The sequence below is a fragment of the Lithobates pipiens genome, unplaced genomic scaffold (assembly GCF_037356315.1).
Source record: "Lithobates pipiens isolate NorthernLeopardFrog02 unplaced genomic scaffold, aLitPip1_a1.2 Scaffold_23, whole genome shotgun sequence".
Taxonomy (NCBI): domain Eukaryota; kingdom Metazoa; phylum Chordata; class Amphibia; order Anura; family Ranidae; genus Lithobates; species Lithobates pipiens.
The window spans coordinates 312024189-312037660 of record NW_027507785.1 but is presented as its reverse complement, the minus strand read 5'-3'; the positions used below and the strand labels follow the sequence as shown (position 1 = coordinate 312037660).

General features: G+C 52.1%; 2 protein-coding genes across 3 annotated transcripts in view; one reads left to right on the top strand and one right to left on the bottom strand.

Annotated features, from left to right (window-relative positions):
• DNAI4 (dynein axonemal intermediate chain 4) overlaps positions 1–783 on the bottom strand; it is a 70759-nt gene extending 69976 nt beyond the window's left edge. The window contains exon 1 of the mRNA XM_077450522.1: positions 645–783. Coding sequence (XP_077306648.1) covers positions 645–721 — 77 coding nt within the window. The 5' untranslated portion in view covers positions 722–783. The remainder of the gene's footprint in view (positions 1–644) is intronic.
• Positions 784–814: 31 nt separating this feature from the next.
• MIER1 (MIER1 transcriptional regulator) overlaps positions 815–13472 on the top strand; it is a 66778-nt gene continuing 54120 nt past the window's right edge. For both annotated transcript variants that reach the window (XM_077450524.1, XM_077450523.1), the window contains exon 1: positions 815–955. In XM_077450524.1, the coding sequence (XP_077306650.1) occupies positions 947–955 (9 nt within the window). In that variant the 5' untranslated portion in view covers positions 815–946. The remainder of the gene's footprint in view (positions 956–13472) is intronic.

The window sequence follows — 13472 nt, the reverse complement described above, 5'->3', positions numbered from 1 at the left end:
ATCATGTATTTTGGTGCAGCGTAATTTTTTACAAAAGTTTTACATCTATGTGCACCTACATTTCATTTTTCATTTGTTATGTATACTACTAAGAAAAAAAAAAAGTTTTTGCCACATGCCGCTTATGTGTTGGGGTTTGACTTGAAGCAAAGGTGACAACCCTACTTCCTGTTTTGGGTATGGGACAGGAAGTGAGGGGAAATCTCCCCAATGGGGACACAGATGGTGAACATCAAACAAACTGGTGGCGATTATAACCCTCCCTGACTGATATTTTTTCTTCAGTTCTACTTTATCTTTCATTCTCCGGGGTCTCTGCGCTTTTCACAAGAAGAAGAATTTGGGATTTTTGAACGAATCTTCAGGCCTAAAATGTGCATTTTAATACACGAGTATAAAAATAAGAGAAGAAAACAAGTCTGGCGGTGAAGGAGTTAAAATGTGTGTTTAGAAAAGGTAAGGGGGAGGGGAGGGGGTGAAGGCTGCTCTTCGGGGACCCCCTGTCAGGTTTTATTTCTGTCTGTGACCCCATTAGGGAGATTTCCCCTCCCCCCAATTGTCCTGTTTACTATTATCATTGAACGGCTGCTGAGATCCCTGCATTGTATAAGGGATGAAGGGACACGGATCGCGGTGACACTTACACGCTGGCCCCTGGCGGGTGTCCCCTGCTCCGGCCCGGGCCGGACATGTTGCCGGTTCCGCCGATCTCTCCCCTCATCCTTCAGACGCGTCTGTGTCTCTATGGCGACGCCGAAGCACCGCCCACCCCCTGGCGGTCCGGCCCCCTCCCGCTCGCCGAATGGCGGAAGCCACGCCCCCTCCAGTCCGCGCCCTCCGCCGCTTCCCGATTGGCTGCGCCCTCTGGCGGTCACAGCTCCGGCCGCTTCCGCCTTCATCCGGGCTCCTCCGCTGACCCGAGATGTGACCCGACAGTACGGCAAATATGGCGGAGGTAAGGGAGAAAACTCAGAGAAACATCCCCCCTGGTGACCCGGACTGGGGGAGGCAGTCCTGGCTTTGGCGGGCCCCTTCCCCCTACCGGGACATCCCCGCCTCCCCCCGCTCCTGTCCCGGACACTTGTTGCTGCTTCTCCCGCCAGAGTCCATCCCGGGAACTTCACCGGAGACCCCGAATATCGCACCCGGGGTTCCGGCCTATGTGTGCGCCATCTGGGGCTCTGCGACACTGACTGCGCGGGAAACATCACCTCCCCTCCCCCTCCGACACCGACAGGGACCGAGACCCCCGACACCCTCTTCCCCCACACTGACACCGACTGAGACCCCCCCCCCCCCCAACACCCCCTTCCCCAACACTGACTGAGACCCCCCCCCCACACTGACACTGACTGAGACCCACCGACACCCCCCCACACTGACACCGACTGAGACCCCCCCCCCCAACACTGACTGAGACCCCTCCAACACCCCCTCCACCGACACTGACTGAGACCCTGACACTGACTGAGACCCCAACACTGACACCCCCTCCCCCCAGCACTGACTGAGACCCCCCCCCCCCCGACACTGACTGAGACCCCCCCAATATCGACACCCCCTCCCCCCCAACACCGACACTCCCTCCACCTGACACTGACTGAGACCCCCAATACCGACACCCTCCCCCCCATATCACGGACTGAGACCACCCTCCCCATGTTACTGACTGGCAACATCACCCCCCATATTACTGACACCCCCTTATTCCCAACTGGAGCCCCCCATCACTGACTGGCAACATCACCCCCCCCCCATCACTGACTGGCAACATCACCCCCCCCCCCCATCACTGACTGGCAACATCACCCCCCCCCCATCACTGACTGGCAACATCACCCCCCCCCATCACTGACTGGCAACATCACCCCCCCATCACTGACTGGCAACATCACCCCCCCCATCACTGACTGGCAACATCACCCCCCCCCCCCCCATCACTGACTGGCAACATCACCCCCCCCCCCATCACTGACTGGCAACATCACCACCCCCCCCCCCATCACTGACTGGCAACATCACCACCCCCCCCCCATCACTGACTGGCAACATCACCCCCCCCCCCATCACTGACTGGCAACATCACCCCCCCCATCACTGACTGGCAACATCACCCCCCCCCCCATCACTGACTGGCAACATCACCCCCCCCCCATCACTGACTGGCAACATCACCCCCCCCCCATCACTGACTGGCAACATCACCCCCCCATCACTGACTGGCAACATCGCCCCCCCCCCCATCACTGACTGGCAACATCGCCCCCCCCCCCCCATCACTGACTGGCAACATCGCCCCCCCCCCATCACTGACTGGCAACATCGCCCCCCCCCATCACTGACTGGCAACATCGCGCCCCCCCCATCACTGACTGGCAACATCGCCCCCCCCCCCCCCATCACTGACTGGCAACATCGCCCCCCCCCATCACTGACTGGCAACATCGCCCCCCCCCCCCATCACTGACTGGCAACATCGCCCCCCCCCCATCACTGACTGGCAACATCGCCCCCCCCCATCACTGACTGGCAACATCGCCCCCCCCATCACTGACTGGCAACATCGCCCCCCCCCATCACTGACTGGCAACATCGCCCCCCCCATCACTGACTGGCAACATCGCCCCCCCCCCATCACTGACTGGCAACATCGCCCCCCCCCCATCACTGACTGGCAACATCGCCCCCCCCCCCATCACTGACTGGCAACATCGCCCCCCCATCACTGACTGGCAACATCGCCCCCCCCCATCACTGACTGGCAACATCGCCCCCCCCCATCACTGACTGGCAACCTACCCCCCCAAACACTGACTGATGACACATCCACCCCCCCAAAACCCTGATGACATATCCACCCTCCCCCCCCCCCCAAAACACTGATGACATATCCATCCCCCCCAAAACACTGATGACATATCCATCCCCCCCAAAACACTGATGACATATCCATCCCCCCCAAAACACTGATGACATCCATCCCCCCAAAACACTGATGACATCCATCCCCCCCCAAAACACTGATGACATCCATCCCCCCCCCAAAACACTGATGACATCCATCCCCCCCAAAACACTGATGACATCCATCCCCCCCCCCAAAACACTGATGACATATCCATCCCCCCCCAAAACACTGATGACATATCCATCCCCCCCCCCAAAACACTGATGACATATCCATCCCCCCCCCAAAACACTGATGACATATCCATCCCCCCCCCCCAAAACACTGATGACATATCCATCCCCCCCCCAAAACACTGATGACATATCCATCCCCCCCCAAAACACTGATGACATATCCATCCCCCCCAAAACACTGATGACATATCCATCCCCCCCAAAACACTGATGACATATCCATCCCCCCCAAAACACTGATGACATATCCATCCCCCCAAAACACTGATGACATATCCACCCCCCCCCCCAAAACACTGATGACATATTCACCCCCCCAAAACACTGATGACATATCCATCCCCCCCAAAACACTGATGACATATCCATCCCCCCCCCCCCCAAAACACTGATGACATATCCATCCCCGCCCCAAAACACTGATGACATATCCATCCCCCCCCCAAAACACTGATGACATATCCACCCCCCCCCCCAAAACACTGATGACATATCCACCCCCCCCCCAAAACACTGATGACATATCCATCCCCCCCCCAAAACACTGATGACATATCCACCCCCCCCCAAAACACTGATGACATATCCATCCCCCTTAAAACACTGATGACACGTCCACCCCCCCCCCAAAACACTGACTGATGACACGTCCACCCCCCCCCCCCAAAACACTGACTGATGACACGTCCACCCCCCCCCCCAAAACACTGACTGATGACACGTCCACCCCCCCCCCAAACACTGATGACATGTCCATCCCCCCCAAAACACTGACTGATGACATGTCCACCCCCCCCCAAAACACTGATGACATGTCCACCCCCCCCAAAACACTGACTGATGACATGTCCACCCCCCCCAAAACACTGATGACATGTCCATCCCCCCCAAAACACTGACTGATGACATGTCCATCCCCCCCAAAACACTGACTGATGACATGTCCATCCCCCCTCAAAACACTGACTGATGACATGTCCACCCCCCCTCAAAACACTGACTGATGACATGTCCACCCCCCCCCCCAAAACACTGACTGATGACATGTCCACCCCCCCCCCCAAAACACTGACTGATGACATGTCCACCCCCCCCCCAAAACACTGACTGATGACATGTCCATCCCCCCCAAAACACTGACTGATGACATGTCCATCCCCCCCAAAACACTGACTGATGACATGTCCATCCCCCCCCAAAACACTGACTGATGACATGTCCATCCCCCCCAAAACACTGACTGACTGACATGTCCATCCCCCCTCAAAACACTGACTGACTGACATGTCCATCCCCCCTCAAAACACTGACTGACTGACATGTCCATCCCCCCTCAAAACACTGACTGACTGACATGTCCATCCCCCCTCAAAACACTGACTGACTGACATGTCCATCCCCCCTCAAAACACTGACTGATGACATGTCCATCCCCCCTCAAAACACTGACTGATGACATGTCCATCCCCCCTCAAAACACTGACTGATGACATGTCCATCCCCCCTCAAAACACTGACTGATGACATGTCCATCCCCCCTCAAAACACTGACTGATGACATGTCCATCCCCCCTCAAAACACTGACTGATGACATGTCCATCCCCCCTCAAAACACTGACTGATGACATGTCCATCCCCCTCAAAACACTGACTGATGACATGTCCATCCCCCCTCAAAACACTGACTGATGACATGTCCATCCCCCCTCAAAACACTGACTGATGACATGTCCATCCCCCCTCAAAACACTGACTGATGACATGTCCCCCACCCCATCACTGAAAAACAACTTTTATATTGTGACTTTTTTTTTTGTTTGTGTTCAGTAAAGGGAAATATTTGTGATTTGGATGGCCATGTATGGAGATGTGATTTACTTAGTTGAATTAGTTGATGGCATTGTGATGTTTTATGTGACAATTTAGATGTTTTGGGGAAATCTGTGGATTAGTTTCCAGAGGGAAATGTGTGATTGGCTCAGCCAGGTGAGATCAGATACCTGTCTGCTCTGTGACATCACTTGTAATGGTCTGCTGTGCTGCACGATACACAGGTACATGTTATGCGGGGAATGTAATGCGGCGCGTTATGCGGGGAATGTAATGCGGCGCACTATGCGCGGGGAATGTAATGCGGCGCACTATGCGCGGGGAATGTAATGCGGCGCACTATGCGCGGGGAATGTAATGCGGCGCACTATGCGCGGGGAATGTAATGCGGCGCACTATGCGCGGGGAATGTAATGCGGCGCACTATGCGCGGGGAATGTAATGCGGCGCACTATGCGCGGGGAATGTAATGCGGCGCACTATGCGCGGGGAATGTAATGCGGCGCACTATGCGCGGGGAATGTAATGCGGCGCACTATGCGCGGGGAATGTAATGCGGCGCACTATGCGCGGGGAATGTAATGCGGCGCACTATGCGCGGGGAATGTAATGCGGCGCACTATGCGCGGGGAATGTAATGCGGCGCACTATGCGCGGGGAATGTAATGCGGCGCACTATGCGCGGGGAATGTAATGCGGCGCACTATGCGCGGGGAATGTAATGCGGCGCACTATGCGCGGGGAATGTAATGCGGCGCACTATGCGCGGGGAATGTAATGCGGCGCACTATGCGCGGGGAATGTAATGCGGCGCACTATGCGCGGGGAATGTAATGCGGCGCACTATGCGCGGGGAATGTAATGAGGCGCACTATGCGCGGGGAATGTAATGAGGCGCACTATGCGCGGGGAATGTAATGCGGCGCACTATGCGCGGGGAATGTAATGCGGCGCACTATGCGCGGGGAATGTAATGAGGCGCACTATGCGCGTGGAATGTAATGCGGCGCACTATACACGGTGGCGTGTTATAAGGGGTACACGGGGAATGTAATGTGTCCGGTTCGGCAGGCAGCAGGTGAAGTTCTGTGTGTGTCTCCCTTGGTATAAAGCCCTTGCTATGCTGCTCTTGTTTCTACAGAAACTGGTATAATAACTGGTTTGTGTGGAGCGCTCTTTCTGGAAAACCAGCATTCGATCAGCACTTGCAGTCAGTGGCTGCAGCACTGATCTCTGTATTGTGATGGGCAGGGGAGTCCCCGCTGTCGGAATACAATAGAACAGCGGAGGAGTTCATGTCATCACACTTTTGTTGATGTGGGATCTGTCCGATTTTTTGTTTTTGTTTTTTTTTCCCGTTCAGCCCGCTAGAAGAAGGAAGAAAAAATGAACATGTACAGTGCCTGGAAAAAGTATTCATACCCATTTAATAATTTTCCCCATTTTGTTATGTTACAACCAAAAACATAAGATTTTATGTGATAGACCAACACAAAGTGGCACATCATTGTGAAGTGGAAGGAAAATGATAAATGGTTTTAAATTTTTTTTTTTTTTTTTTTTTTTTTTTTTACACATATCTGAAAAGGGTGGGGGCATTTGTATTCAGCCCCCTTTACTCTGATACCCCTAACTAAAATCGAATGGAACTAATTGCCTCCAGAAGCGGGGCGGATTCGATTTAAATCATAGTTTTTAAAGAGCCGCTGTCATCTCTGTCCCGCAGAGGCTACTCCTCTGACCCGCTGTTGGCTCCCGACAGTCCCATTCACTTTAATGGGAGGGCTGGAGATGCGGCAGTGACACAACAAGGTGCAGCAGGAGAGTAGATGCCATGATGGATCTGAAATGATAGGTGCTCTTTAAAGCGGAGGTCCACCCTAAAGTGGACCTTCCGCTCATCGGAACCCTCCCAACCTCCGGCGCCACAATTGGCACCTTTCAAGGGGGAGGGGGGTGCAGGTACCTGTACAGTACAGGTATCTGCACCCACTTCCGGGATAGCTCTCTGCGGAAAGGGGCGTAGATTACGCCCCTTTCCGCAAGTGCCCGCCCCTTTCCGCAAGTACCCCGCTGCCTGCTGGGAAACACACAGATCCCAGAGGCAGCAGGGACCGTCCTTATTGCGCAGCGCAACTCGCGCATGCGCAGTAGGGAACCGGGAAATGAACCTGAAAGGCTCCACTTCCTGATTCCCATACCCAAGATGGCGGCGGCAGCACCCGAGAGACGATCTAGAGATCGGCTTCGGGTGCCGACATCGCGGGCGCGCTGGACAGGTAAGTGTCACTATTTTAAAAGTCAGCAGCTGCAGTATTTGTAGCTGCTGGCTTTAAAAAAAAAAAAAAAAAAAAAAACGTGGAGTCCCGGCGGACTCCCGCTTTAAATGTAAGGACTTATTCTAGCTGGTACTTAGAATCTTTATTGTTTGCAAACAAAATGAAGGTTTCCTATTTAGAATAATAAGAGGTCAGGTTAGTAAAACAGCGATATATCAGAACCGATTCAATCATACAGTTTGTAGTGTACATAGATTTGTAAAACGATGGGATTTTATCTCATAGTTTCTGTGAAATTGTGTGAATGCATCAATGCAGTGCATGTTATCTCAGCTTGCAGAGCTTGGATTCAATGAAAAATGTAACTATTGCAGAATATACAGCCTCATGCTGAATAAACTAAATTATTAATGTATCCTAAATAGAAAACGTTCTTTAGATAGATCTTTGCTCCAAAATACTTTGATAAAAATCCCCAAAAATATAGGATTTGATAAAAAATAAATAATTTTTTTGTCCACCCTGTTCAAAAGTCACCTAATTCTGAACACACACACACACTATCGCACTGACCACGCAATTAACATTCAAAATGTGATGGAGCTGAAAGCTGAAAATTTGGTCTGGGCAGGAAGGTGTATAAGTGGCCTGTATTTAAATGGTTACAGAGGAAGTAAACCAATTTTTGTTTTGTTTTTGTGTGTGCTGTGTGTTTTTTTTTTTTTTTTTTTTCTCCTGACCTGTAAAGTCAAGGCATAATGTGCTAGTATGCATTGCATGCTAGCACATTATGTGAAACTTACCTCTGAGCTGTCAAAAAAAAATAAAAAAAATCAGCCGGCAATATTTATTACCAACTTGCTCAGCTCTGAAACACTAAAATAAAAAGAAACATTGTTTCTTTTTGTATATTTCTGTTTCTTCATCTGCAGATCAAAGGGATGAACAAACGTTCCTGTGTTTAACCCCTTAACCCTTAATTTACTCTAATCCGCCTTAGTTAACTCCCTATTCTCTTCCATTTATTATGTTCCTGCTTTTTTTTTTCTATACCTCTATTTTTATAAACGATAAACAATTAGGCCCCTTTCACACATGCTGATGGTATGTCCGTATTTCATCCATCCGTTTGCGGATGAAATACGGACATCCATTCATCCCTATGGGATAGCGGGTGTCTGCGGATGAGCATCCGCAGACACCCGCTATTGTCCACCTCCGCAAATGTCCGATTCTGCAGACGGAGGAAAATCCTATTTTTCTGTCCGTCTGCAGAGCGGATCGGATGAACACGGACACACGGTCCGTGCTCGTCCGATCCCCATAGAGGAGAGCGGAGAGCTGACAGGGCGGTGCCCGCACATAGTGATGGACGAACTTCCGACGGGACGTTTCGCGAACGCGAAACGCGAACGGGCACAAACGTTCGCGAAAACGACCGTTCGCCGCGGGCTCCATTGACTTCAATGGGAGGCGAATTTCGCAAACCTTTAGGTCGAATTTGCGGCCACGGGGTAATTATTAGGGGGTAGCACGCAGTCCCACCACCTGGACAATAGCATAATACATGTATGAGGTGAATTTGGGATCGATAACTACAAGCATTTTTTTTTTATTTGGGAAATTGTTCTGACAATTCAGGACTATGGAGCTAATGAAGGCAATGGAGGAGAGGGAAGGTCAGGGACCAGGGTAGGCAAACAAGAGGGTGCAGGAGATACAGAGCACTGACAGCAGCACCGTAATACAGAGCACTGACATCAGCACCGTGACATACAGCGCTGACAGCAGCTCCGTGACATACAGCGCTGACAGCAGCTCCGTGACATACAGCGCTGACAGCAGCTCCGTGACATACAGCGCTGACAGCAGCTCCGTGACATACAGCGCTGACAGCAGCTCCGTGACATACAGCGCTGACAGCAGCACCGTGACATACAGCGCTGACAGCAGCTCCGTGACATACAGCGCTGACAGCAGCTCCGTGACATACAGCGCTGACAGCAGCTCCGTGACATACAGCACTGACAGCAGCTCCGTGACATACAGCGCTGACAGCAGCTCCGTGACATACAGCGCTGACAGCAGCACCGTGACATACAGCGCTGACAGCAGCTCCGTGACATACAGCGCTGACAGCAGCTCCGTGACATACAGCGCTGACAGCAGCTCCGTGACATACAGCACTGACAGCAGCTCCGTGACATACAGCGCTGACAGCAGCTCCGTGACATACAGCGCTGACAGCAGCACCGTGACATACAGCGCTGACAGCAGCTCCGTGACATACAGCGCTGACAGCAGCTCCGTGACATACAGCGCTGACAGCAGCTCCGTGACATACAGCGCTGACAGCAGCTCCGTGACATACAGCGCTGACAGCAGCTCCGTGACATACAGCGCTGACAGCAGCTCCGTGACATACAGCGCTGACAGCAGCTCCGTGACATACAGCGCTGACAGCAGCTCCGTGACATACAGCGCTGACAGCAGCACCGTAAGCAGCCCCAGGAGGAAGTCAGCACAGCACAGGGATGGTGTGATCCCCTCATAATAAGAACCCCCAGGAGGAAGTCAGCACAGCACAGGGATGGTGGGAGCCCCTCATAATAAGAACCCCCAGGAGGAAGTCAGCACAGCACAGGGATGGTGGGAGCCCCTCATAATAAGAACACCCAGGAGGAAGTCAGCACAGCACAGGGATGGTGGGAACCCCTCATAATAAGCAGCCCCAGTAGAAATATGACACCGCTCAACCTCTTCAAAGAGGAGGGTAGGGGCATATAGTACGGTGTGCTTTTTTGGGTCAGGGAAGTGAGCCAAATGAATTAAGAAGGTCTGTGTGCTTGATTCCAAAAATTGTTTATAGACATATACATGGTCTACTGATCACATGTGTTGAATTCCTCCGAGATCCATGCCTCATTCATTTTTAGAAATGTGAGGTAGTTAACACTGTCGTGAGCTAGGCGAGTACGCTTATCGGTCACAATCCCCCCTGCTGCGCTGAACGTCCTTTCGGACAGGACACTGGATGAGGGGCAAGCCAACAGTTCGATTGCAAATTGGGCAAGCTCTGGCCAGAGGTCAAGCCTGCCCACCCAGTAGTCTAGGGGTTCATCACTCCTCAGAGCGTCCACATCGGCCGTTAACCCAATGTAGTCGGACACCTGACGGTCTAGGCGTTCCCTGATGCTGGATCCGGATGACACCTGTCGATGGGTCGGCTGAAAGAATGACCTCATATCCGAAGTCACCAACACATCTTCAAACCGGCCTCTTCTTGCAGGCGCTGTTGGATTGGTACCCGCAAATCCTTCTCTGGGAGTGGGAATTGCTCCTCTGCCAGCGCACGCAAAAGCAGAATGCAGCATTTCTCGAAGCAAGGCCTGGAAGTGCTGCATTCTGACAGCCCTCTGCGACGGCGGTAACATTTCCGCCATTTTGTGTTTGTACCGGGGATCTAAGTACGTTGCCACCCAGTACTGGTCCTTGACCCTCATGCTTTTTATACGGGGGTCCCTATTAAAACACTGGAGCATGAAGGCCCCCATTTGCACTCAAGCGGAAGGTATGTGGTGGTGGTGGTGTTGTTGGTGGTAGTGTCTTTGGGGGTGCACATAGCAGAGAGTGAAGAAGAGGGTGCAGATCGAGAGGATGAGGAGGGTGCAGAAGAATAAGGCTGAGTGAGCCACTCAACCAAGTCTGGTGCGTCCTTTAAAGTAATTGAACGCACCTTCTGCAACTTCCCACTTTGGCTCAAGGCTGTTGCTCCTGCCCTACCCCTACCACCCCTGCGGAAGGGCCTGCCTCTTCCTCTGCCTGTCATTTTTTAAATCACCCTGTGACAAAACTCTTAGTCCCTATACCGCTGAAGGACTGCTGCAGTATAGGGCAGCGGTCAGCAGTAGTGCACGTCAACCCTATGTATTGTGGACCGATAGCGGTCCTTACAGAACAGCAGACTGTACTGCACTCAGGCCTATGTACCGTAGCACCCTATACCAAGTTACCAGTCCTTATAAGAACTTTTGTGGACCAAGCAGGTTGTGTGTTAGTGATTAGCAGACTGTACGTCAGTCCCTATACCAATGAAGGACTGCTGCAGTATAGGGCAGCGGTCAGCAGTAGTGCACGTCAACCCTATGTATTGTGGACCGATAGCGGTCCTTACAGAACAGCAGACTGTACTGCACTCAGGCCTATGTACCGTAGCACCCTATACCAAGTTACCAGTCCTTATAAAAACTTTTGTGGACCAAGCAGGTTGTGTGTTAGTGATTAGCAGACTGTACGTCAGTCCCTATACCAATGAAGGACTGCTGCAGTATAGGGCAGCGGTCAGCAGTAGTGCACGGCAACCCTATGTATTGTGGACCGATAGCGGTCCTTACAGAACAGCAGACTGTAACGCACTCAGGCCTATGTACCGTAGCACCCTATACCAAGTTACCAGTCCTTATAAGAACTTTTGTGGACCAAGCAGGTTGTGTGTTAGTGATTAGCAGACTGTACGTCAGTCCCTATACCAATGAAGGACTGCTGCAGTATAGGGCAGCGGTCAGCAGTAGTGCACGTCAACCCTATGTATTGTGGACCGATAGCGGTCCTTACAGAACAGCAGACTGTACTGCACTCAGGCCTATGTACCGTAGCACCCTATACCAAGTTACCAGTCCTTATAAAAACTTTTGTGGACCAAGCAGGTTGTGTGTTAGTGATTAGCAGACTGTACGTCAGTCCCTATACCAATGAAGGACTGCTGCAGTATAGGGCAGCGGTCAGCAGTAGTGCACGTCAACCCTATGTATTGTGGACCGATAGCGGTCCTTACAGAACAGCAGACTGTACTGCACTCAGGCCTATGTACCGTAGCACCCTATACCAAGTTACCAGTCCTTATAAAAACTTTTGTGGACCAAGCAGGTTGTGTGTTAGTGATTAGCAGACTGTACGTCAGTCCCTATACCAATGAAGGACTGCTGCAGTATAGGGCAGCGGTCAGCAGTAGTGCACGGCAACCCTATGTATTGTGGACCGATAGCGGTCCTTACAGAACAGCAGACTGTAACGCACTCAGGCCTATGTACCGTAGCACCCTATACCAAGTTACCAGTCCTTATAAGAACTTTTGTGGACCAAGCAGGTTGTGTGTTAGTGTTTAGCAGACTGTGCGTCAGTCCCTATACCGCTGAAGGACTGCTGCAGTATAGGGCAGCGGTCAGCAGTAGTGCACGGCAACCCTATGTATTGTGGACCGATAGCGGTCCTTACAGAACAGCAGACTGTAACGCACTCAGGCCTATGTACCGTAGCACCCTATACCAAGTTACCAGTCCTTATAAGAACTTTTGTGGACCAAGCAGGTTGTGTGTTAGTGATTAGCAGACTGTACGTCAGTCCCTATACCAATGAAGGACTGCTGCAGTATAGGGCAGCGGTCAGCAGTAGTGCACGTCAACCCTATGTATTGTGGACCGATAGCGGTCCTTACAGAACAGCAGACTGTACTGCACTCAGGCCTATGTACCGTAGCACCCTATACCAAGTTACCAGTCCTTATAAAAACTTTTGTGGACCAAGCAGGTTGTGTGTTAGTGATTAGCAGACTGTACGTCAGTCCCTATACCAATGAAGGACTGCTGCAGTATAGGGCAGCGGTCAGCAGTAGTGCACGTCAACCCTATGTATTGTGGACCGATAGCGGTCCTTACAGAACAGCAGACTGTACTGCACTCAGGCCTATGTACCGTAGCACCCTATACCAAGTTACCAGTCCTTATAAAAACTTTTGTGGACCAAGCAGGTTGTGTGTTAGTGATTAGCAGACTGTACGTCAGTCCCTATACCAATGAAGGACTGCTGCAGTATAGGGCAGCGGTCAGCAGTAGTGCACGGCAACCCTATGTATTGTGGACCGATAGCGGTCCTTACAGAACAGCAGACTGTAACGCACTCAGGCCTATGTACCGTAGCACCCTATACCAAGTTACCAGTCCTTATAAGAACTTTTGTGGACCAAGCAGGTTGTGTGTTAGTGTTTAGCAGACTGTGCGTCAGTCCCTATACCGCTGAAGGACTGCTGCAGTATAGGGCAGCGGTCAGCAGTAGTGCACGGCAACCCTATGTATTGTGGACCGATAGCGGTCCTTACAGAACAGCAGACTGTAACGCACTCAGGCCTATGTACCGTAGCACCCTATACCAAGTTACCAGTC